The sequence below is a fragment of the Cygnus atratus genome, chromosome 17, assembly GCF_013377495.2.
Source record: "Cygnus atratus isolate AKBS03 ecotype Queensland, Australia chromosome 17, CAtr_DNAZoo_HiC_assembly, whole genome shotgun sequence".
NCBI classification, from domain to species: domain Eukaryota; kingdom Metazoa; phylum Chordata; class Aves; order Anseriformes; family Anatidae; genus Cygnus; species Cygnus atratus.
Genome location: NC_066378.1, coordinates 14,102,411 through 14,127,970, shown reverse-complemented (window position 1 = coordinate 14,127,970; position 25,560 = coordinate 14,102,411). Strand labels below are relative to the sequence as shown.

The following is a 25,560-nucleotide window of genomic DNA, read 5'->3' as shown; positions in this document are numbered from 1 at the left end:
TGGGCGGCTGCTAACGAGGGACACATTTATTTTGCATTACACATTTGAAATCTTCCCATGTGGAGTGAAATCCTCCTCCAATGACGGATCTGTCTGAGGGGCGAATGAAACTGCTAAATAATAAAAACCCAGAGCACCTCCTAATGAAATGTAATGACTTCGAGACCTGCAAGATGAATTGAGCCATCGCTCCCAGCTGCTCGCCCTGATTTATAGTGAGGTGGTAAATATGATAGAGGCATCGCTAACGAGTTCCCCCTCGGAGGGGAAACTGCAAACAGAGAAGTTTCTGCTGGGGCTCCGAGCCCCCAGGGAGGCCACTTGTAGGCACGTACACGTGTGTGCGTGCGTGTAGGTGTTGTGTGGGTGCACAGGGGAGCCCTGCACCCTCTCTGCCCGCCCGAGGGCTGCCCTGCTCCTATGTAAGCCCCTTTGCAGGGGCAGGTGAAGGTGCCAGTCCCAGCTACCACAGCCCCAGCCTGGTCTCAGAGCCTTGGGAACGGAAACCGAAGCACGGCCACGAGGTCTGTGTGTCCCCACCGGGCAGTCGTGGTTCCCCGTCCGTCTCTGGCAGGTGTCCCTGCGGGGTGACGTCCCCGGGCTGCGTGGGGATGCTGCTGCTTGCTCCCAGCCTGGCAGGAAGAAAAGCGTCCCTTTGGCCGGCTGTCCCTTTGGCAGCGCCAGCCCGCACCGTGCTGGGCACAGCGGGACCCCACCTTTGCTGCTTCAAGCACCCACGTGCTCCAGCCTCACGTTCCTTTGAACGTGGCAGCTTTTTAACGACAAAGATCTAAGCAAACGTTTTCTGCCAGATGCTCTGATTTTAATGCTCAAAGCAGGCAATGGAACTCCCTCTGCCTCCCCAAACCACCCCCCCCCCATGTGACATTAACCTCTGTGAAAAATTCCTTTTGTCCCAATTCCTCTTTGTTCCCTTGACTGGCTGTCACGCCAGCGCTGCCGGTGACGGAGCGGTCCCCTCCTGGCACGCCATAAAATACCAGCAGGAACATGCTCCCTGCCGTTATGGCAAGAGCGAACAAGAGGGACGCAGCCGTGGTGGCCGTTGGGTGGCTGCAGGGACAGCGACGGCTCCATCCTTGTTCCTGCAAGGTGGTGGTGAGCATCCTGGCGACTGGCACGGCACAGAACAGCACAGGGCACGGCACGGTCCCCTCTGTGCCGCGGGGAGCCACGGTCCGAGGGTGACAAAGCGACATCAGGCTCCCCTGGCCGTGGCTGCCCTCTTGTTCCAGCTCTAAAGCCCTGGCCGTCCCCGGACCAGGATAACGGCATGCCATATGTCACCGCGGGGGCTGCGCCCGCACGGCGCGCTGTTCGGGACGTAATACTATAATCCTCGTGCAACCGGCTCTTTGTTTGGGACGGGAAGCTGCAAAAAACTTTCCTCAGCAGATGGGGAGAGATGCCACCAGTGCCACTGCTGCACGGGTCCTGCGTCACCCGATGGCTTGGGGGACAAATGACCAGTACCCAGGTCCCAGCGCCCACCCGCGGTGCACTCGGGGCCGCAGCCCCTAATCCCACGGCTTTGGCAGCACCGGGGCGGCCCCGCACACGTGCGAGTTCCTCGCCTGGCACCGGGGAAGGATTAATGGATCAGCGTGGTTAGGAGGATATTTATAGGTGTTCCTCCGTGCCCTAAAAATCTCCAGGGCGAAGCCAGGCCAAGAGCGGAGCCGGGGTGGGCAAAGTTGTCCTGGTGTCCCCGGCTGGGCTGGGGTGACACCGGGGAGGCCACAGCAAGCAAACAAAATCCAGAGCACACGTCCAGTGACATCCTGGTTTTACTTTGGGAAAAACAACATCCGGACACACAGCTTGCAGGTTTTGTGGTTGTTTTTTTTTTTTTTTTTCGTTTGTTTTCTCTCATTTTTAAAACAATATAGTGCAGACAGCACTTCTCACAGTAGAATATAATGGTCAATTTTAGTATAAAAAAAAACATTCTCAGAGATTTGTAAATGCACTTAGTGCTTGAACAGGCCTTTCAGGGATACAGTACCTCTTTTCTGAGCACAATCACCTTGGGTTTCATCAGGGTATTGTTTCCTTTTCCTTTAAACATCAAAACACTTTGTATTTTGTGATGCGGAGCCTTTTTAAATGAATAAATCTATTAAACACATAATTACACATACTGAATAACGGACCATAATGAGTGTTTTTGAACTGCTTTAAAAAAAAAAAAGAAAAGGAAGTATGCAATCCCACCCCAGCGCGGTGGCTAGATGCATTACTGAATGTGATCCTACATCTCCTTGTCTGCCTCTAAAATGGAACAAGGGTATAATTGACAGTTAAAAAAAAAAAAGGCAAAAAAAAAAAACCCAAAACCTTGGAAATCTGAGACTTAGGCGTGGTCCTGTGGGCTCGGCCGCCCTGTGGGACTTTTTCTGGGTGACCCCGGCCCCTGCTCACCCCTCTCCTGCCCTCGCCCCGTGGCAGGGCTGGGCGAGGGGAGCGGGGCGGGCGGTGCTGCAGCCACCACGAGATGCACACTCTAGGCAACTAAAAAAAAAAAAAAGAAAGGAAAAAAAAAAAACAAACAAACCCCAAAAATCTGTTCAAGTTTTCAAGTGTTTTTCTTAAATAGCCTCCAGACTGTCCCCAGTTATTAGCTTTAATCAAAGCAGTGCAAGTTATGGACTTCAACTAAAGGTGAGCGCGGGCGCTCGCGGGCGGGGACCCTGCCTGCGGCGCAGCCCCGGGGCCGGCCGCCGCGCGGATCCGGCCGGGCACGCGCGTACGCCCGTGCACAGAGCGGAGCCTCCTCTCCCTGGATAGCAGCAACTCGTAGCGATTCCCTGTTCACATTCGTGGAAATAAAATGATTTCTGAGCTATATAGACAAGCATTCCTTCATCCTTGGCTTCCAGCGGGTTTCGGGTGCATCCAGTTTGACGACCCCGGTTAAATGCCAGTATCTGCGGGGCGCCGGGACCCCTTTCGGTAGCCAACCCCGTCCCCCCCCAATCACCCCGCCCTGGCCTCCACGGTCTCGCAGCCTCGCGGTGCCGGAGGCCCCCGGCCGCCGTCCCGGCCGTCGCCCTGGCTTTGGGAAGAGCAGCAGCCGCTCCTTATCTGTAGACGGGCAGGCGGATGTGAGCGTGCTGGTGGTCCAAGAGCCTTGGCACAGACACGGTCTCGTAGCCCTTGCCCAGCATCTGCTCCTTGATGCAGGGCGGGTGGATGTCGTTGATGAGATACTCCAGCGACTGGAGGCTGCTGCTGAGGATGGAGGTGTTGCAGAGCGTCTTGCTGGGCAGCCCCTCGGCCGGCAGCACGCCGAGCTCGCGGGGCGCGGGGCCCAGCTCGGGCGGGTTGTAACAGTCGCTGTTGGGGGTCACCAGGACGCTGTTCCAGGGCGGCGCGAAGTACTGCCCCACCGAGAAGTTGCCGTGCATGCAGTTCAAGGGCGACGAGCTCACCTTCTCGCCCGCCGCCGCCCCCGGCCCGTAGGGGCGCGAGGCGCCCGCGCAAGCCTCGGGGGACTTGCTGAGGGCCCCCCCGCCGCCGCTGCCGCCCCCGCTGTACATTCGCAGGTGCTGCTGCTGCTTCTGCTGCCAGAGCAGGTAGTCCACGCCGTCGGGGTAAAGGCCCGCCTTGGGCGCCAGGGCCGGGTTGGAGCCCAGCGCCAGCTCGGCTCCCTTGCGGCAGTCCGGCAGCACGGCGCCGGCGTAGGCCCCGGCCGAGGCCACGGCGGGGAAGGCGCCGTGCTTGGCCGGGCTGGGGTGGGCGCCCGCCAGGGCCGGGCAGGCCGGCTGGGAGCCCTGGGCCTGGCACTGCTGGTTGAGCTGGTAGATGATGCTCTGGATGGAGGGCAGGTTGGAGGGCGGCAGCGCCAGGCTCCTGCCCGCCAGCGGCAGCGCCGAGGCCGCCACCGTCACGTTGGGGGGCACGGGGCCCTCCAGCTGCTTCTGGCTGCCGTGGTAGCTCAGCTGCCCGGCGCAGGAAGGGCCTGGAGCTAAAGTGCTTGAGGCTGGGTAGGGAGCGACGCCGGCCTGGGCGGGCGACAGCTTAGTCCGCTTCCCCTCCGCGTTCTTCACCACGCTTTTGCCGGAGGCCTTGACGATGGCCAGGAGGCCCTGGTAGCCGCTGGCATGCACGGGGTAGGGACTGTAGCGCTGCCCCGTGGTGTCGTAGCCGTTGACCGTTCGGTTAAGGTGCTTGTGCTGTGGGACCCTGATGTTGGTGGGGAAGATCTTGATGGTCAGCGGGCTGTTGGCCACCTTCTGTGCATAGGCGTCCAGCTCGGCGGGGCTGGGGTAACGCGGGGAATGCATGGGTGCCGCCGTCTCGCCTGCGGGAGCAAAGCGCAGCGTCAGTCCAGCCCCAGGACCCACGGCTGCCCTTCAGTCTCATCCCCTCCTCCTCCTCCTCCTCCTCCTCCTCCTCTGGCACCACCCGCCCGGCTCCCGGCACCAGCCTTTGGCAGAAACGAGGTCACGGCACAAACCTGCCCCCTCTCACTTATAAAGTCACTTCTAAGTGGCCTAAAATAAACTCGGTGTGGAGAATGGAAATGTCACTTTACCCAACGGGGGAATCTTTCTCCGAGATTGGATTTAAACTACATTATACAAGCAATTTCATGGGTGCTTTGCGCTGCTACGAGAACCTCACCAAAAATGGAAAAGCATTGCATTTACCAGCCATAAATCAGCAGTTCCTATAATGAGCACAAAAATGTCACTTTTATGCAATTTTACAGATGAACAAAACTGGTGAAATTAACTGTGGTAACCTACTGTAGTCAGCAAAAGCCACCACAGAAAAAAAAATTATATATGTATATATTTTTGTTCCTTTCAAACTCTTTCCCAAGCAAGTTTCTGCCATTCTGGTGTGAAAACTCATTTGTCGTACCCATTATACTTTCATTTGGAGTTTATCTTGAGTATCCAATGAGCCACCAACTGTGAAAATGATTAAATCTACAAAATCTATCTAATAGATGGAATAAATTAGGTGTTTAAAATCTCCACACACACGTGCGCATGCACATCCAGGCCGGCACATGCGCGCGGCGGGGGGGTGACGCTGGCTCCCCATCGTTTGTAAAGCACCCTGGGGGACATGGGTGCCCACGGTCCCAGTCCCAGTGCCCACGTGCTTGACCCAGGTGGTTCCAGTGGCTCGGGTTCCTGGTGGCAGCCAGAAAGGTGTGCTCGTCCTTCCACCACTGCCAGGAACTGCACGGCCACAGAGCCACCGGTGACACCAATAAAAAGCAGGCGAAGGAGACAGATGTCCCCGTTCTGTGAGCAGAGTCGCCGTTGTCTGTAATGGGGACATTACTGCCAGCTCCGTTTCACAAAATTTCTTCTCCTGATGTGCCGAACATGTTTTTCCCCAGGCTGCAAGGAGTCCTGCTCTGCACGAGTACACCAGTGAGCACGGCACGGCGGTGCCTGTGCATCGCTGCCACCTCTCCCGTGGCCACGGCGGTGGCACAGGGCAGCAGCGGGGACCCTCCAAGCACGGGGCCAGGGACGCAGCAGCAGCCGGCACACGCCTCGCCGTGCAATCCTCAATCCCAGTAAAAGTAATGGCACGGAAAAAGACATCATATAAGCATTTCACACATGCTTTATGAAGATGGGCCCATCTTTCCGCACGGCTGCTGAGCATCCTGGTTCTGCTCCCCAAGGGGTGAAGCTGCCCAGGGCTGGCTGTGCTGCAGGAGTGAGGTCCCCTCTCTGGGGCAGGCAGGCTGGGGACACCACCAGCCCTAGGCACAGAGGAGTTTGTCCCTAGGCTCTGTCCAATGCCCATTCCCTAGACCAACCCCACTTCTCCCAGCGTGAAGGGAGCTCGAGCACTGCCATTGCTCCAGAAAGTTGCTGGCACAACTGGGTGACCACCAGCGACCCTCAGCCCACCCTGGGCCAAGTGCCACCGAGGAGCCCCGGTGCTCCCAGGGACCCTGCCCCTCACTGCCAGGCAATTTCGGAGGCTGGGTGTCAAGGTCGCTGCTGGGGCACTCGCACCACAAGGACCTGGTGTACAACACCCCCGTGGAGGAGCGGGAGCATCCACAGGGGTGCGGGGAGCGAGCCCACGGCCGGCCGCCGCTGCTCTCGGTGCTCTCCATTAAAGCGATGTACCAGTAATTTAAAAGGCAGAATGGAAGAGCATTCACCAGCCATTTCTCCCATTAAGTTAATGTTATGGGCTTTTTACAGGTGTCTTAAATAGACATTGTTATTAACGAGTATATTAAGCCAATTAAAACCAGGGCCTTTGAGCAGGATTTAATGTAGCTGCTGGGAGAGACTGCGCCCGCAGCTCCGTACGGCAGGACGCAGCATCCCAGGCAGGCTGCCACGGGGCACGCAGTGCATCCACCACCTCCCCGTCCTTGGGGCATCGCTTGTGCTGGGTTAAACCCCCCCGGGACAATGGATCCCCGTGATCCATGGGTCTGCGAGTGAGCCGGGGGGCTCTGACCAGCGGCACGGCCGCCGGCACCACGAGCGACGCACGTCTGCATTCCCCTTCATGCCGGCACCGCTGTCCTTGGAGGTGGCAGCATCGTGAATACTCAATTAACATGACACTAATTAGCTGGTGACACTTGCAGAATCCCTAATGAACCCGTTCCACGGAGGGAGGAAAATACTCCTTTTTGAGCAAAAAATAGAAATAAAAAAGAGGCGATCGACGGGGGAGGGAGCGGCACGGCCCCGCATGCACCCCTGCTCGCTGCCGGAGTCACCAAGCCCCGTCCCCGAGCACCGCGGCCGTGGGCGACGTCGGTGGCATCGCCCCGCTCGAGGAGCGCCGGGGGCGTGCTGGCTGCGAGCTAGCCGAGGGGGGAAGCGAGGAGCCTCCTTTGTCGCCTTCTTCACACCAGCTGGGTTGGATGTGACAAGTCACAAATTCAGTGTGTTGTCACATATCAGGGTGACGCACCAAACCCCCACTGGGAAAATTACAGAGCTACCAATTTCCAAGAGGCTCCTGGCGCACTCGTGCGCGCTGCTGGTAAGCGGCTCCCCCTCTCCGGAGTAATTACTGCTTTCTAACGGGCTGTAATTACTGCGAGATGCAAACTCTCCCGAATCACCGCCGTCACCCGTCAGGCGCAGACAGCCCGCCTGATGCTCAGCCGGTCCCCGGCAGTTTCCCCCCCCCCCTTCCTCTTGAACCCGAAACGTCGAGGACGTCACGGCGAGGGTGGGGGCATGCGTTGTAACCCCTCCCTGCGCCGGCGCAGACCTCGCGCGCTCCCCCGGCGAGCGGTGCCCTTGCTAACCACCAGCAGCTCCCCATGCACCAGCAGGGCTGCAGCCATGGGAGGAGGGCGGGCGGTGGTGGCTGCTCCCCTGCCCTTTTCTCACCTCCTGCTCTGGAGCCTCGCTTGCTCCCGAAGCACGGCGGGCTCAGCGAGGGCTCGCTGCCATGAGCATCCCGCCTCGTGGAGCCCCTGAGCCTCTCCGGCCTCGCCGGAGCTCAAAGGGCAACAGCGAGATGGCGGCACACAGCCCCCGGCCTCCTGCGACACCCGCCACTCATCACCTCTCCCAGCAGACGCCCCTGCCGGCCACGGGCCGTCTCCCACCTCCGCTCGCCTTTTCCTGGATGAAGGCGACACGCAGCCAGCTTTGGGTTCCCCCCTCCCTCCCTGACCTGCTCTATTTTTCCAGCCTGCACTCAATAACAGCTAAATAATTGAATCTGCTCAGCAGCCAAAGATTTGTTTTGAATTTTATTGGAATTTTAAATTGTTTTGTTTCTTCAGTATTTTATTACTGTAAATGGAAAATGCATCGCCCGCAGTAATAATCCTATGGCTTTTTATATTACTCCGAGCTTCTGCTCAAAGCATTATTGGAAAGCTAGGCAGAAATGAGAAGCCATTATAATGGCAGCATAGGCTTATAAGATTACGCCTCCAGCTAAACAACTTTTTACTTTAGCAAATTGGCCACCAAACTCGGTTCAAGACACAGATTTAAATCCTAGACCCCAACAACGCTGCAATCCGAAATAAATCTTTGTTTATGGACTCGGGCAGCATCAGCCCTGCCGCGCTCCGAGCGGAGAAGTCGGTGCAAAATGTCCGACTGGAGACACGGGTGTTCTGCCACCGGTGGCCAGAGAAATCGGGGAGCCGTGCTGCCGAGATGGGGTGTCCCTGACCAAAGCAGCATCTTTTCCAAGATCTGTTTTCCAAGCACCAAGCCTCCTCCATGCCCAGCTGCCCTGGCCACGCCGGGACACGCCGGGTGCCGGAGGAGCCTGGCTGCGTCCCCCACGGTTAGCCCTGCTCTTAGCTGCACGCCTCCCAGCACGCCGACAGCTCTTGGCTCCAGCCCTGGGGCTGTGCTGCTGCAGGAGGGGCTCTGGGGTGCCCCTGCCCTGGATGGGGAGGATGAGGAGGATATTGGGGTGCACGGGGGGGATGTCCCGGGGCTGGCACCGGCTGCACTGCAGTCCTAGGGAAGGGCTCAGTGGAGACAGGGTGGCAGCACCCGGCAGCACCGCAGCCACTCAGGATTAAGGTCTGGTCTCCCCCCCTCGCCTCCATTCCTTCGCTCCTCCGCAAGACAAGGCGGGACAAAACCTTATTTTCACACGTCGGAAGCACGACCGTATTTTGCTACAAATGGGACAACTAATCCCGGCAGTAAATCTTCGCAGCGCTGCAGAAGGCAGAGCCGCGAGCTGGCGAGGCCGGAGCCGAGCCTGAAGCCCGGCACCCCCCGAGCCCCGGCGCCACCGCTCTGCACCCCGGTCCCTCCCGGGCAGGTCTGTCCCTGCGGCACGGTGCCCAGCACCCGGGGAGCTGCCCAGCACCGCAAGTGGGGCACAGGCGGGTTTCCCGAGGGGGAAATCACCACGGTTTTCTGCCCTGCACTGCAAGGCGAAGCCTGGGGTGCTCTCATTAGGTGGATGCAGGCGTCACAGAGGCCAGGACTCGTGTGTGATGCTGCTGCCTGGTAGTGGGGGACCTCATCCGTCCTTCGGGGCCACGGGAGCCTCCCCTCTGCCCCCCCCCCAAGTGAGGGGCATGCCGCAAGAGCCGAGAGCTCGCCCTGGCTTTGGGACAGGCTGCCCCGCTCCCCATCCAGCGGGGGAGTCCCAGGGCCCTCGACGCTTCTAAAAGCCATCGACAACCCCCTTATCTCGCTGCGAAACTGCGAGCAGATTTTAGAAACCCAAATATTTGCACAACACTTGGAAGGAAACAAACAAAACATGGTGCGTTTGACAAATAAATGAAGCCCCCGATGCTGGGGTCTGGGTCCCCCTTGGCAAAGCTGCGTGGGTACCGGCACCCCCGGGCTGGTGCTGGGGCACTGGGGGGGGGGACACGTGGGGACACGGGGACGGGCAGGGGGGTGCGCAGCCGGGCAGCGGTGCTGCCCCCCGCCACGCACGTCCCTTCCCTGTCGGATTTCACCATTTTCCACCCTTTGAAGTGCGGCGGTTTCTATGGTGACCGTGTCCCCAGGATGGGTGGCGCAGAGGCCACCGCGGCGCGAGGATGCAGCGGGGAGGGGGGGGGGGGTCCCTGCACCTGCGCTGTCCCCGGCCCCCCCGCCAGCGCTGCCCAGGGCACGCAGCGTCCCCACGGTGTCCCCTGCAGCGTTGGCCCCCAAGGGGTGGCCGGGGGGGGGCAGCAAAAAAGGGCTGTGCCCCACCTGCAGGACCCTGGCCCTGCCACACAGCTCTGTGCGGTGCCAGGACAAAAGCCTCCCCCGGCAGAGCAGCCCCCGCACCAGGAGCCGAGAGAAAAATGCACAGCGGCTTCGAGGGCTTAAATTAAAAACAACTACAGGAATAATAGCCGGAGAAATCCATCTGAACAAACGTAGGTGGCAAACCTCGAGCGGCAGCCGCGCAGGAGCCGTAATGTGCAAAGACAACAAAATTCATGACAAAGCACAAAGGGAAGAGCAGGGCTTTGCCATCCCGAGATATTCATCCATTAACACGTTCCCTTTTTAGGCTGACATGTCATTTCAGACGGGCCTTTTTTCCTCCCCTTTATTCTCTCCCTTGAAGGAGCGCGCGGCTTTGCCGAGGCGTTTGCTGAATTGGATCACCTCAGGGCGAGCACTTTATTATCTGCAGTCAAAGCGTCACCACAAATACCAGTCTACACACACATGTGTCACTTTCTATTTGTCTCCTCGCCGAGGTATTAGCACAGCGCGCCGCCGCGGCACCGCGCACAGCGCCGCGTCCAGCGGCCGGGCAAAGGGCGCAGGGAGGGCGGGCAGGGGGACGCCCCGGTGCCACCCCAATGCCGCCGCGACAGCACCCCGATTCCACCCCAATAGCACCCCGACGCTGCCCCAGTGGCATCTCGGGGCCACCCCAGTGCCACCCTGATGCCACCTTTAGGATACCCCAAATGCCACCACGATGCTGCCCCAAATCCTCTCCAGTGCCACCCTGATGCCACCTTGATGCCACCCCACCACACTGCCAGCAATGGGGCCCTCGGAGCAGGAGGGACCCCACCAGGGCCCTGCAGCTCGCCCCAGCCCCTCTGCTCTGTTATATTTGGGTGATGCACTTGCCGCTATTTTTTTTTTTAAATTAAATTAATTAATTTAATTTTTGATCTCTTTAAAAACCACACTTTTCATGCCGCCAGCCCCCCCCCAGTGGCTCCAGCGAAGGCACCGGTAGCTGAAAACCCCACAACTGCTAAGAAATAAAGAGCGGTGCTGAAAAGTTTGGATGCGGAACCAAAATCCCTCCTGTGTCAGGGTGCCATGAGCTAAATGCACCCAGAGGCTGGGGCCTGGCTCGGTCCCTGCTGGCCACGGGGTCTCACCTGGGGAGCATCCCCCGAGCACACCGCCCGTACCCATCCATCTCCCCCAGCACACGCGACCGATCGAAAAGTGTTTTTGCAGCGTTTCCTGGCAGGGAAAGTGCAAGTCAACAGCACATTTTGGGCATGGCAGTTAATTGAACTCCTTTTTATGGCACGTATATAAATACACGGAACCATCATTAACCGATCCCTTCCAGAAACTGAAAATGAAAGAATTAATCTTATTTCACTCATGCGTAACCCCTCATGAAATTAAAATGATATTTTATGGGTGTGTACAAAAGCAGAGCTTTGCTGCAGCTACTTTAATGAAAATGCCCTTGGAATAAGTAGAATTGTGTAATGAGAAGCCATTAAATGTGGTTTTATCCCGGATGCAATTAAACAGTTTTATCGCTCAGGGGTGAGTTTCCGTGGGTGCGTCCCGGGGCGTGCGCAGTCACGCTGCGGGCCCGCCGAGACGTCCGGGGCCGTGCCCAGCCTGACCCAGCCTCCCAAAAACTGGCCTTACCCAGCCTCCCAAAACCTGGCCTGACCCAGCCTCCCAAAAACCGTGCCCAACGGGGCTGGGCTCCGAATCCAACAACCACGCAAAAACGATGTTTACGGAAAAAGTGGCGTTTGATGTGAGCGCGTCAACCCCCTTTTGTTCCCCAGCAGGCTTCGGTAAACAAACGGCACTTGTTATCTCATCTTTCTAAAAAGCACCTGCAAAAAATAAAAAGGGAGCAGGCGTGGAGGAAGAAAACACAGCTCAGCAAATCTCTTGATGTGCGAGAAACAGGTGGGCTTGTTCCACGGCCCTTTGATGCATCAAAGCAAGGACACGGCATCGCGCTGCAGCCCTCTCCACGGCTCCGGTGCTCGGAGGGACGGGCTCAGCCCTCCCCATCCTCCCTGTGCCACGGCACCCGGCCCGGCCCCACGCAGACCGAGGGGTCCCCAAGCTGCTCGCCCCCACCCGCCTCAGGTCTGGCTACCCCACAAAGCCCCATCTTGCTTTCCACGGTTTCCAGCTCGGAGTGTCCCTGTCCTTTATGCCCCTTGGGACATTTTGCTTCCCGTGGCCCCCAGAGGCCGCGTCCCCAGGTGCCACTGCAGGGGGGTGTCAGCAAGCTCCGCTCGGGGCCATGCAATGGGAATTATTTCCTTTCTTAATGCAGAAAAGTGTTTTGCTCAGGAAGCTCCCCATCCCTCCCAGCTAAGTATTGATCCCAGCCACGGCAGGGCCCCCCCTGCGCCCGGCCCGCTGACGGCAGCGCGGTGCAGATAAAGTAACGTTTAATTAAATATAACCCATCGCTACGTTACTGCGGAGAGCAAGAGAAGCAAAGAGTTTGGCCAAAGTGAGAAGCGGTATTATTTGATTTATAATTTAAATAAAGCTCAGGATTCCTGTAATGCACACGGAATAAAATCAAAAGGGACCGGCCTGCCGGAGCTAATTGGAGGTTATATTTTCCTGAGAACGCTGCTTCTCCCGAGGCTCCTGCTCCTCGTGGGAGGTGGTGGGCAGGGGCTGGCGGGGCACGGGGCACCATCCTGCTGCAGCCTCCAGGACACAGGGCACGCCGCCACCCTGCTCGTGGCATGGACTGGGATTCCCGGCGAGGGAAGCCGGCCTCTGCCACGAGCACCACGGTGCAGTCACCTGCAGCATTTACCGGGATGCCCCCGCTCGGGGCCGGCCGTGCTCCCGTAGCACGGGGCACCAACGCACCGGGAACTGGAAAAGGAATCGGCAGGAGAGCAAAGGGGGAAACGCAGGGCAGGGCCAGGGGGTGAAGGTGCCGGGGCCGTCAGCTCCCAGCACGGGCAGGAAAATTAGTCAGCTCACCTTTTACGTGAAATTAATACAAAAATTAATCGGCGGCACCGGCAGGGTAATAGGATTTCACAGTGGTGCTGGGCCAGACGGCCAACGTGCCGAGAGCCAGACTCATTTAATATCGACAGAAACAATGCCAGAGGACAGAAATAAGACCCATAAAGATAATTACTGAGATACTCAGGAGCAAATTAAGTAATCAGAGGCACTTCTAAATTGTGCCTCGTTTTAAGAGAGCGCTATCTTTCCCCAATACCTCGGTGGGCATTCGGGGGGCAGTGGGAAGCTCGGCCCCGCGGCCCGGACGAGCCCGGCGGCTCCTCCCCACCCCGCGTACCGCAGGTGCCATAAATAAGGAAGGGAAAATTGTATTCAAAACCAGATGCGTGGCCCTGAATGTCACCTGCAATTTAATTTGAAATAGCAGGAGGCAGAGAGGAGAGAGACATGCTGCATTTTCCCATAATGAGCGGAAACGTACGGTCAGCTAAACTTTGATTAAGGTGACCTGGCCGGCAGCGAGCGCGCTGGGGGAGCGCGGCCAGGCACGGCCCGCACCGGGGCGGGGGGGGACGAACCCCAGAGAGTTGGGGTGAGTACGGTCCTGCCCCAGGGGTGGGGGCACAACCGGCCACCCCCCTGGTCCCTGTGCGGTCCCTGCTGGCCTGGGGTCCCCCCGGGGGATGCTCCACAGCGTCGTGTCCCACGGCCTGAGGCACCCCCCAGCTCCGAGCCACCACCAGCACACGTTGGGCAGGCTGCGGGAACAGGGGGGGCGTATCCTGACCTCGGCACCTCGCAGGGCTCAGCACAAAGAGCCTGGTGCCAAACCCGTGGGGTCCCCAGGACACCCCGCCAGGCTCCCCGCCGTGGGTCCCATCCTTGCGGGCACAGCCGAGCTCATTAGCACGTGGCAACGAGGAGCGCTGGGAGCCGGAGCCCCCGCGCCAGCCCTGCGCCGCTGCTCAGGCATGACGGATTAGGAATAATTTTACAAGAGCAACATTCATTTTCCTTCCAGACGCTAATAGGAAGGAGACTCGAGCAGCACCAAGAGCTTGGATTCAAGGCGAGCACACGGACGTGCGGGGCCACGCGCTCGCCCACCCGCTTCGCCGAGCCCACGGGGAGCCAAAATCCCAACGGGCAATGGGTGCGAACCACTCGGGGGGCACAGATCCCATCCACCCTGGACCACCAAGGCCCTGCAGGCACCAGTGCATCCCAGCCTGCGATCCCACTGCGTGCCTCTGCCCGGGGTGATCTCCCAGCCGGCCACGACACCACGCTCGAGCCTGGGGAGCTTCGCCCAGAAAAGAAACCCTGGCCCCCCGTGAGTCCCCGGGGCCACCCAAACACCGGGCACAACCCGGTGCCACCCCGTGCCAGCCGTGCCGGGGTGCCCAGGTAAAGGGGAAAAATGTCTGTGGGAAAATACAGATCATTAAACAAATGCCTGGGGGCTGTCACACACTAACAAGCCGAGCTTTAGCAGCTGATTTGTCTTCAGCCTGCAATGTTTAAAAATCCAACTGAGACCAGCAGAAAAATATCCACTCCCCTCTTTAAAACACACATTCATCACTTGAGAATCTTAATGCGTCTTTCCCAGCCGGGGAGGTCAAACACGCCTGCCTAAAGCAGGCTCATTAAATATACATTTAATCATGGTTTGGATTGAGAGACAAAGGCTGGGAGAGACAGGTGCTTTACTGGAGTGACCTTTTGGAACCCATTTTAATGTAACTAGTTTACAGCTTATCTGAAAGGCCAGCTCGTCGGGAAGGCGAGCTGCAGCAAAACTGGGAAAGTAATTACAGGGGGGAAGGGACGGGAGGGAGGGGAGGACACCGAGGCTTCGGAGGTTTGGGAGGCTGCGGAGCAGGTACCGGAGCTTTGTCTGCCGCCGCGCTTTGCAGGCAGCCGCGCAAAATTTTCTGAACTTCCACTTATCAGCCCGAGCAACCCAATTTAATTTGCTTATCTCGTCTCCTTCCCCCTCCCCCCCCCCATAACCCCGCTTCTCCTGCTCTTTTTAATTATCAGTTAAATGAATGTCTTTTCCAATAAGACAAGAAGCATCAAAGCAGGGAGCAGGCGCCCCAGGGAGGGCAGGAACCGGGCGCGAGCTCGGCTCCGGAGAGGCTCGGACCCCGGCGCATCCCGGTGCCGGGGGGCAGCGGGCGATGCCACGCGCGTGCCCTCCCCACCACCCCGCCTCCCCACCACTTACACTTGCGCGGCTCCAGCGCCTTGTTGGGGCAGGCGAGGTGCTGGCCTGGGGGGTTCTGGGTCCGCTGCAGGCACGCCAGCATGGTCCGGGCGTCCCGGCCGGCCGCGCCGCCGCCCCGCGTGCTGCCGAGAGAAGGGAGACAGCGGTCAGAGGAGGGCACCGGCCACCAGCACCCTCTGCCCGTGTCCCCCACCTGTGCCCCCTGCCCAGAAACACCGCCCGTGCCCCCCGCCTGCGCCGCCGGGCAAAGTCTGAGCACGGCGGAGGCTGGGAGCTCCTGCGCCGACCGCCGGCGCGCACGCTGCGCAGGGGCCTTTGCTCTTTTGGAGATAAATAAATAACTATGGAAGCCTTAAATAAATATGAAGATGTATAAAATAAATATGAAGGGCTCGGTGGGTGATCTGTGCTCCCTGCGACGCTCTCTGCTCTTCCTGCAGGAAACCAGGCAGCTCCCCATCCTCCTTCGGGGCAGAGCTCCAGCGCCGCGCTTCCCAAGCCCTGAGCCCGGGCTGGGGACAGCAGCAGCTGCCACGGGGATGTCCTCCCCACTGCACTGCAGGGATGTGTTCATGGGTGTCAAAATCCCACTCGGGATCGTGGTCCTGCATCAAAATCTGCTCAGGAAAAGCTGGAGGGGTCAGGCCAAAGTCATCTCCGCCAACGATCTGCCAATTGCACATCCTGAGGGAGCCGCAGCACAGGCACGGAGCGGGCAGGGGCGGCACCAAACACGGCTGCGGTGCCCGTCCTTGGATCCATCGCTCTCCCGGCCGAAACGTTCCGCTGGCTGGACGTCAGGGCTGGACGGCACGGCGGATGCCTCTCTTTAGCTGCTCCATCACAGCGAAGCACCCTCCTGCTGTGTCCAGCGGATGGGATCCCGCCTGCTCGGGGTGCTCGGGGCTCCCACGGCGTGGCTGCCGCTTGCACGAGGTGCCGGGGTGCGTGGGAGCGGCGCAGTGGCCTTGGGCACGCGCTGGCAGAGCAGGTCGCCATCACCGGCCGGGCAGCACAGTGCGCCCAGGAGCTGTGCCCACGGCTCTCGTTGCTCTCCCAGTTTCATCCTCACCCTCTGAATCGCTCCTTCACATCCAGCCCGCTTCACCAGGGCACGCGTGCAGCACGCCCTGGGATGGGGTCGCGCCCCCCGAGTTTGGGGCCGAGGGCGGGGGGCCCCCAGCACCTCCCCGCCGGCATCGCCCAGGGGCACCCAGCAAGAGGGGCTCGATGGGGACCCGCAGAGCCAGCGTGCCCCGGCCACAGCCCGCCCGACGGCACGACCTGGGTAACGGCCGCGTCTGAGCGATTACAGAAATATCTTTTTTTTTCCCTGCACACAATGGACAGGCCTTCCTGGGAACTGCTTGCCTTCTCCTCTGAGCTGACAAATGGCCACGGACGCACGCTCGCTCCCGGCCGCCGCCACCACGGGGCTTGGGGTCCCGAGCTCCCGTCCTGCCCCTGGGCTGCGGGGACACGGCGGCGCCCGGCCGGCCCCGCTGCGAAGTTTGGGAGATCGAGAGACTCGTCAGAGGAAGGTGTGAGGAGCAGGAGGGGAGGAGGAAGTCATTTAATACCGAGCAGGTGTCTGGAGAACCCAAATTGTGCTGTTTTCTCCTAATAATGAAGTATTCATGAGTAAAAGCCTTTTTCACTACTTTCTTAAGATACTAATTTCACAACAAGCGCCTTGTTACCATGCAATTATTCCAATCTTGCATTTCTCCCAGATTCCATCTGTCCTAGCGCTCTCTAAATGAAAGACAATCATGTAACCACCTTTCATTATTCACTATTTTACTTTCAGCAAAGGTACCCTGAAAGAAATGATTTCCTCTGAAAAGGACTTTTATTCAGTTTCAAAACCAATTTTCTCCTATTACTGTCTTAAAAAAGGAGGAGGGGGGCAGGGAGGTGTTTTTATTTCGCGCATTACATATCCTTTGTTAATGCAGCTCACAGTAAAAGCAGCCGTATCCATTTTCTGGCTTCGATTTCTGGTAATTTTAAAATATGCCATTACAATCAGGCAGAAATTATACAGTTTGAAAAGAGAATGAAGTGCTTCTTATTCACAGGCTGAGCGCACTTGACTGCTCGGGAGCTCGCGTCTCCCCGCCGGGACCGGGGGCTCATCGCGCAGCCCCGCTCCCGGCGCGTGCAGCCACCGGCCGGTTTCGGTGGTGGCCGCGTCCTCACCGCGGGGTGGCCCTGGGCTGGGACCCCCCGGCCATGTCCCGAGCCGTGCCTGAGCCTCGCCCACGCGCTGACCTCCCGCAGGTTGTCGCCATCTGGCCGATTAGCGGCGGACGTCACCTCTGTCCCTGCGCCTCCCCGGGAAGCCGCGTTGTCCCCGTCCCTGTCCCTGCGCCCCGTCTCGGGTGGCTTGTGCCATGGCCGGATGCGTGCCGTGTCAGGGCCTGGCACGAGGCTGAGACCATAAAAAGCGGCCGCAAACGGTGACGCTGCGGACAGCCGTGGCAGGCGTGGGTCACAGCGTGTGCCCTGGGGTGTCCCCTATCCGCTGCTCCCCCGGGGACAGAGGCCAAGAGCAGGATGCGGCACGCACCCACGGAGCAGCGAGCGGGGAGGCCAAGCAGCCCCAAAATGGGGCAGGATGAAGCCGCCGTCCCCACCCTGCTGCAGGCAGAGCCGGGGTCCCTTTGGGGGCTGCCACCCCCCGCAGGGCACCACGACCCCCCCGGGACACTGCAGGGCTCTGCCCCCGCCGCGCACCCTGGGCAGCGGCGCTGCAGCCGCGCCGGCGCGGGAGCCGCACGCCAAACTAAATAAAGGCAGCGATTAATTCCCATCACAGCTCTGCCCCCGTCGCCCAGTGTCACGCAGCTCTTAGCAGAGACAATTTTTTAGACAGCTAAGCTGAGCTTCACCCCATATTAATGCGCACGCTTAATAACTGCCGAGGTCCCCGGCTCGGCACGCGCAGCCCCGGCCCCGCGGCCCCGCTCAGCCCCCCCCCGGCGCTCCCCGGCCCAGCAGCACCCGCGGGTGCAGGCTCAGCACCCCGGCCCCGCGCCCCCAGCCCTGCAGGCAGCAGGGGGCCGGGCCCCCCGCACAATAGGCATCTGTCCGCTCCGTGGCATTTCGTTAATGCCGTCCAGAAAAGCCCTTGAATCAGCTGATGGGAATTGGGCACTGCGCTGTTCGAACGCTTACCGCCAGCTTAGTTAGCTCCATCTGCGTTTGAACTAATTCCAATCAGCAGGATCCGATTTAGTTCAAGCTGCTCTGGCTCTTTCATGGCAAGAAAGGCAACACTCAGCAGTTTTGCTGCCCTGCCCCGAGTTTGCACGGCCTCTGCCCAGCCCGCGACCACGGCCCCGGGGCTGGTGGCACCGTGGCCACGGTGAGCCCGGAGCTGCCACCGCCACCACCGCCAGCCCGAGTCAGGGGGGCAATGGGGTGAGGACGGAAGAGCCGCCCAGCCCCAACAGCCCTGTGATGCTCATGCCGAGGGCCCAGGGACCGCTCCATCCGTGCTGCCGGGTGCCGTTGGGATGGGGACAAGGACGAGGCTGGCCCCGAGCCAGCGAGGCCCCAGCAGGTGCTGTCACCGCGGTGAGACGGCGCCGGCACGGGGCACGGCACCGCTCGTCACCCGGCGCCGTCCCCAGCTCCCGCGGCTGGGAACAGGAGCTGGCAGCACCACGGGACCCGGGGCTGCCACCAGCCCTGCCCTGCTCGAGTGGCTGTGGGCAGGGGGACAGCGTCCCTGCGTCCCTCCAGCTCCCACCATCCTCCTCCTCCTTCCCCAGCCCCTTTCCCACTGCCTCCGTCCCTGCCCCCAGCCTGCTAATTTCGAGGCCCTATCGTTCCATCGGACTATTTATAAACCCAAGGTCTTTGTGACTTTAATAAAAAAAAAAAAAAAAAAAAAAAAAAAAACCCTCTGTGTCTAAAGCTCCAATGACAGAAGGGTTTGGCACCTTCTCTGACATCAGAGGCCGATAAGACGGTCTTATCTCCTCCGAGAGCCCCGCGAAGGTCCCTCCAGCGAGATAAGGCCAGCGCAGCTGTCGATAGAGGCTTTCATAGGCGAGGATTTAGATAAAAGAAAATGTGACATGGGGGGGGGGAAGAAAGGGAACTTTCAAAGTCTCAGCCTGAATTGGGTCTGTGCCGCTCGCCTCGGCAGAACAATGAATAAAGGGGATTGCAGAAGCTGGCCTCTTGTTAGGAGAAGAAAGGGCCGTGTCTGCCGCCGCAGCGTGCGCATCCCTGCCCGGGCGCTAATGAAGCTGAGCACGCAGCCCGTCCCTAGCACGCGGCCTGGCTGGGAAATGGGGGCCAGCTGGGATTAAAAAAAAATTAAATAAAAACATAAAAAGGGAATTTGGGGGACTGGGAGATGAAGAGGGGCTGGAACAGGGATGCTACGAAGCCTCGTAAATGAGCCACACTGGAGCTCGGCACGGCAGCAGGCACGGGGCAACCTCGGAGCCCCGCGGGCTCGGGCAATGACAGTGGGGACGGGGACAGGGACGGGGACCCGGATGGGGACCCCTGGGCACAGGCGGGAGGTTTCTGCTCAACCCTGAGCAGGGAGGGGCGGCCGCAGCGGGGGCAGAATGACGCGCCGCTCAGCACCCACAGCCCGGTGCGGGAACGAGCTAACACGGGAAAGGTCACCCCGCGGTAAATCACGGGGAGCACGAGATAAAATAAAGAGGAAAGTTTGACGACACCTTGCCGAGGGCAGCAATAAAGCACGGCGTGCCGCTGCCGGCCGCCCGCGACCTTCCCCTCGCCTGGCAAACGTCTCCATCGGGGCCGGCCGAGCCGCGCGCGCCCCGCTCCCCTCCGCGCTCCAGCCCCGGGCCTTTCAGGGGGCCCTGTTAATAATTAAATGTTAATCTAAAAAGCAATTTTAGCTGCAGCGCTGCAGATCTGGTTAGAGATTACATTAGCATGTAAGAGTCAAGGGTAATTTTCTCTAACCCCTCTTGTGATCTCTAAAACCCGCAGATCTTACAGCGACGCCAGCTCCTCTGATTGCAGTTGGAAGCTGGGTTTGTACCGGGGGGCGATGCCAGAAGTGGCAGGACCCCGCAGCCAGGACCCCCGGTGTGCCACGAGCGGAGCCGCAGCCCCTGGGCTTTGGGTTCACAGCCGGCAGCCTGGTGGAGCTCGTCAGAGCAAGGCTCCAACGCGAGCAGCGTCCCAGCTTAGGGCGTTCCCGGCACCCGCGTTTATTTACGGAGGAAATATTTTCCTGCTGCTTCCCCACCCCTCTCCCCTCGGTGCTGCAGGAGCCCCCAGCTCGCGTGGTGGCAACGAACAGCCCAAGGCTGCAGAACTGCAACCAGGCAGGACCGATGGGCACGGGGACGTTACCCGCACAGCTCCGTCCCCACCGAGCCCGGCGCTGCCGGTGCCTCCTCGGCCCCGTGCACGCGGGACGGGGGCTGCAGCACAGCCTGGCGCTGCCTGGCCCCAGCATCACATCGTGCCAGCCCCAACAAGCGCCCGAGTGTTTGAGGAGCAAAGAAACGAGAGGGAGCTCTCAGCACATCCTGCCAGGGCAGGAGATGGAGTGGGACCGGCACGGGCAGCGAGCCCATTTGACAAATGAGCATCAAACCCCCCAAAATAACCTTCTGCTTGGGAACGGGGCCACAAAGGCGGGGGTGACCCCGCGAGCCCAGCCCCGTGCAGGGGAACGGCTGCGGCAGCACAGAGCGCAAATTGAATCAGAAGACAGAAGTAAATTGCCTCCTGACTGTAACAAATGACCTGGTGGAAGAAATAAGGTATCAGATGTGTACGTAACAATGGAATTAAAAAAAAAACAATTCAAGTGCTATTGAGCATTTGCAGACATCCTCGCGAAGGACTAGGGCGGCCTGGTTAAATTTATGTGTCAGCTTTAAGGAGGCCTCTCATCAAATGAGCTATTTTGGGCAGAGATTAAAGATCTATTTTAGCTGTGAGCGGGAACAGCTCTCCCTAACAGGTTAATGATGATTCTGGAAACTGGAGCAGCCCCGTGCCCCCTGCGCCGTCCGTGGCCCCAGTGGTGCCAGGAGCATCCCCGTGCCGGGGGGGCTGCGACGCGGTGCGAGGGCCCCCATGCTGATGCCCAAGCACGGATCGGACTCGGGGGTTTGTGGCTCAGAGGTTTCCCGGCTCGGCACGTGGGGCTGCTGGGTTTGACCCACGTCCCCAAAAAACTCTTTGTGGCTCGGTGCTGCACGAGCCCCGTTCCCCTGCTGGTGCTGAGCCGGTTGGGTCTCCGCAGCCCTCTGCGTGAGGTGTTGACATCCTCCTTACAGCCTGACCCTGCCCTGGGGATGCTCCCGCAGAGCGCCCACCGATGGCACCCCATGGATGCCCTGCACGACGCCCCCAGCCCTGCTGTGGCTGGATCCAGCCACTCTGCCAGCATTGGGTCAGGACAGTTCGGGTCCCGGGGAGGTCTCTGTCCCACGGGGAGCTGCTGTAGGACACCTGCAGGCAGCATGTGCTGGATTATCAGGGCTTATCTCTGGCAGGCTCAGGAGCATCGCCCACACCGGCAGCACGGGGAAGGAGCCGCCTCGCTGCAGCCAGAGGTGGGGAGGAGCGGCCGAGCACGTGTCGGCCACAGGAACGGGCACACGCTTGCGCGTCTCTGCCAAGGTGGCCGCTATGTGGGACGGGAACAAAACCAGCACACCAGCCCTTCACCTCTTGTTCTCCACCAGAAACCAAATCCCGCTGTCCGACACCGTGCCTCGACCCTGCACGCCTCTCTGGCAACGCGCATGGCACCGAACAGCCCAAACGCCCACGGCTCCCCGGGGTGCGCCTGGAGCAGCGAAGCAACCCGGGCCCGAGGGGATGTGATCACAGCCGGCAACAGTGCGGGGACCTGGGGCTCCACATGTGCCACGAGACCCGGCAGCCCTGGTGCTTGTCTGGCCAAGGTGCCCAGCACCCCCGGCCCCCCCAGGGCCGCCCCACGCTGCCCGTCCGGTGGCACCGCGCACGGCGAGGGCAGGCGCACGCCGCGCGGTAATTACAGCCCCGAGCGGCGGAGCTGTGAAAGAATCTAACGAAGGAATCCAGGGTAGATCGCGCTGCCGAAATTACTATAATCAAAGGCTTTCACAAAGGCTTCAAATGCAACCAATTACCCTGAAAGGCAAGGCAAGAAAGAAAACAAATTAACGTGTTTGCACAGAGCCCGGCGGCGGCGCGCGCACCGCCCCGCACCCTCCGCGACCCCGGCCCGGCCGCCGCTGTCCCCGCGTCCCCCGGCACACAAAGGGGCTCTGTGCCGGCACGGCGGTGGTGGCACAGCCCGGGGTTGCGGGACAGACCCCGCCACGGCTCCTTTCACCGCCACGGCTCTTTTCAGCATGCCGGGCCCTCAAAGACACGCATTGAGGCCAGCCCCGTGCCTCCCCGCCGACAGATGGGAGGCTATTCACCGTGCCGGCTCCCAGAGCCCTCCCGGCCCCCTGTGCCCGCCGCCCTCGCCTAATTAAGTTATGCTTCGTCTGTGCTGCGAGTCTGGGGGAAGGAAAAGGGAAAAAAAAAAAAATCAACTTCTTTCTTTTAATATTTAAAGAGAGTCCGTCACCCTGAGTCTATTTTGTAACACAAAGCTCTGGGGATTTAAACCCTTCTCACCCGGAGAGGTGGAAATGAATGGCGCTCTTTAATGAGCCAGTTCAGCAGAAAAGATAGATTTCTGAGATTACTGTAGGAATTCTTATAATTGATGTGTACTTTTGTAACAAGGATTATGCCACCATCCGGCCAAGCAATCCCGGCTCTTCCCCCCTCCAGAGCTCGGCCTGTGCTCCGGCTTCACCGCGCGCCTTCCCCGGGGAGAGGAGCGAGCCCAAGCCCCCGCAGGGGGAGCGAGGCGGAGCGGGGGGGGGGGCAGAAAAAGCTCCCACTAAAGAAAAATTAAACAGGCTTTTCTTATTTAGCCGTAGATAATGCAACGCAGCCACTGAATGGGAAAATAAGGCATCTATCAAGATTTATATATTTGTTTTACAAAGACCTACTTTCTCCTGCCTATTCTGCGAGGCCAGATGAGCTGCTGAATGCGGAGTAATTAAAATGAACACAGAACAATACACGAGCCCTCTGAAGAACGCGGAGTTTCCCTTTTATGTTTATAGCAATTGTATGAAAATGTACAACACGGAATGGCAACAGCTGACAGCCGAGATGAAGCAGACATGATTGCGAGTTGGCTTCCTCCCGCAGCTGATTGGCATTAATTGTGCGCGTTTGCAAAGCAGAACAGAAAGTCTGACATTAGCTTCAAGCGAACATTTCTTTCTAATAGTCTTAATGATTACGACGAGAGCTGATGATCATTGCGGTGCGTTAACGGCCCGGGGAGCGGCTGTGCGGCTCCTCCCGGCTGTGCCGGGCTGGCCCTGGCCCTGTCCCCAGCCCTGTCCCCGTGGGGACACTGCCCAGGAGGGGCTGCAGGCACCAGGGGTGGGTGGACCTGGGCTCCAGCGCTGCCCCAGGACCCCAGGGATGCCCCATGTGGCCGCGTCCTGGCCTAGGGCGGACGAGGGGAGCCCGGCGCGGGATGGGCTGGGGCGGGGGACGCAAAGACAGGAAAGCAGCGTGCAAATAACCCGCATGCAGCGGCAGAGCCCGTTATTAAAAGCTGATTAATTAAACCTAATCCGAGTTTTCATCACAGACTTTTTGCTGGGCGGGGTGGTTTGTCCGACGTCCTTTTCGTGCCCTGTGCTGGAAGCACGGCAGCGGGAGGCAGAGCCCAGACCGGGAGGCCCTGAGCGTGGCCACGGGACGGGGCACCGGTGCCAGACGCACAGGACCCCCAGCCCCAAATTGCGTGGGTTTGCACAGGAGGAAAAAAAAACAAACCCATGGCCAACGATACGCTGTGCCAACGGGAGCGCAGCACCACGGGGTGCAGGCAGCCGGTTATCCGGCCCCGTGGCCGCAGGGGACAGCAATGCCACCCGCCTGGCTGTGGTCGGGGCCTCGCGCCCCTCCCGGCAGCAGGCGAAGCTCCGCGGGTTCGCAGACCATAAACCCGACCGCGAGCAGCCAGGAAACATTCACACGGCGCGCGCACGGCCCCTGCTTGATCGGCCGTCCCCTCGTAAAGCTCAGGGCTCCCACGACAAACCAGGGCTGCCTCGAACGTGCCGCTCGTAGCGCCGCGACTGACGCGGGTGCACGAGGCGCTGCCTCGACAAGTCACCCTCTGCCACGTGCTGTCCGTCAGCCCGGGCGATGCTCGGGGCTGCCCACGAAGGCCGGGACACCGACAGGGTCCTCCTGCTCCCCGGGTCGGATCCTGCACAGCCCTGCGGTCCTGGGGTCACCGCACAGCCTGCGGGGCCGGCCACAGCTCCGGGCTATTTATGGCCAATGAATTCCCGGACCCATCACTTGTTCCCAGATGAGAAGAAATCAAGGCACGAGCCCCCTCCTCCTCCTCTCCTTCCCCCCAAAACGTCCGTAAAGAAGAGCTATAAAAGCGGCTTGTTATCTCACCTAGCGAGGCTCAGACTGTATGTTATTGCTAATTGGGTATAACATCCTTGTCTTGTTCTGCTCTCTGAAGCTAAATCAAGAAAGCACCACTGCTGCGAACTAATTATATCTCTGGACTGCAGACTCCAGCTTGTCTTTCCCTTTATTGAGTTAAAAAATGGTCACTAACCTTAATCTCTCATATCCCCAAGCATTACAGCTGCTGAAAAACTGCCGCTTCCACCCGGTCTGTGCCGGGAAAGCCGGAGCACGTGGCCGGAGGGGGCTGCTCCTCGGGGAGGGAGAGGAGCCCCCGGCACCGCACGCCAGACACGTCCCACGTCTCCTGTGGGACCCCAGCTCTCGGCTCTGCTGTGCCCACCGTGGCCGCACGGCACTCGTGTCCCCTCGCCACCGAGCCTCCAGCACGGGCAGCCCGGGGCCGTGCGCCCCCAGACACCGCTCGCTGCTGCTTCCTGGCTTTTCCTTCTCAAAGGAAGCCCGAGCTGCTTTCGTGAGGATTTGGGGTACTCACGGCCAGCAGCTCGGCAGGAAGGGAGGCGGATGGCAGCACCAGGACTGCGTGCAGTGGGGACACCGGGCACTGCTCTGGGCCCCCCGGCAGGACCCGACGGGGCTCACCGGTGCAGGGTCGGTGCCCGAGGTGCGGGAAGTGCCAACCCTTCCTGGGAACGCCTCCACTTTCTCCCTCTTTCTCCAAAAGAGGATGGTTAGGCTTCGGTTCTCCCCCTGCCACAAGCATCCCTTAACAAACGGACACGTCCCTGACTATTAATTAACCTGAACCACTTAAGACAGCCTTCCGCTCATCAGCTTTGAGGGCCAGCTCTTCGCAGCAAATCCAGCGATGCGCAGACGTAGGCTGCTTATGCTGAGCAGGGGACGAAGGCGAGCGGGGCGCCCTGGGCCAGCCCAGGCCATGCCAACGACCCCCCCTGCTCAGCACCACTAATGGCAGTATTTACACCATGCAATTAGCCAGGACCCACGGCTACAAGCGGTGCGGGGAGGGCACGGCACAGGGCTCGCAGCGCTGCCGAGTGCCCCCCGCCACCGCGACTTCCCCCACCGCTCCCTTGTCGTGCGAGCGCAGCTGACCGAGAAAGCAGCATGAATATTTATCTCTGACAGCTAAATCTCTCCACTGCAGGGTATTAAGGCTTTATT

The 25,560-nt window shown here is 59.8% G+C and overlaps 1 protein-coding gene across 1 annotated transcript; it reads right to left on the bottom strand.

The window, feature by feature from the left end:
* Positions 1–3,056: 3,056 nt before the first annotated feature.
* On the bottom strand, positions 3,057–14,997 carry FAM222A (family with sequence similarity 222 member A). Its single transcript, XM_035565779.1, has 2 exons — positions 14,884–14,997; positions 3,057–4,324 (listed from the first exon to the last, which is right to left on the bottom strand). Exons 1-2 carry the CDS (start codon positions 14,963–14,965, stop codon positions 3,102–3,104), a joined length of 1,305 nt encoding a protein of 434 aa, XP_035421672.1. The 5' UTR covers positions 14,966–14,997; the 3' UTR covers positions 3,057–3,101.
* Positions 14,998–25,560: the final 10,563 nt, after the last annotated feature.

What these genes read in the sequence shown, in the direction of transcription:
- FAM222A (XM_035565779.1), bottom strand. Translation starts at nt 14,965, where the DNA reads ATGCTGGCGTGCCTGCAGCGGACCCAGAACCCCCCAGGCCAGCACCTC. An exon ending in GGCGCTGGAGCCGCGCAAGT is followed by an intron (nt 4,325 to 14,883) that starts GTAAGTGGTGGG and finishes TTGCTCCCGCAG; the next exon opens with GCGAGACGGCGGCACCCATG.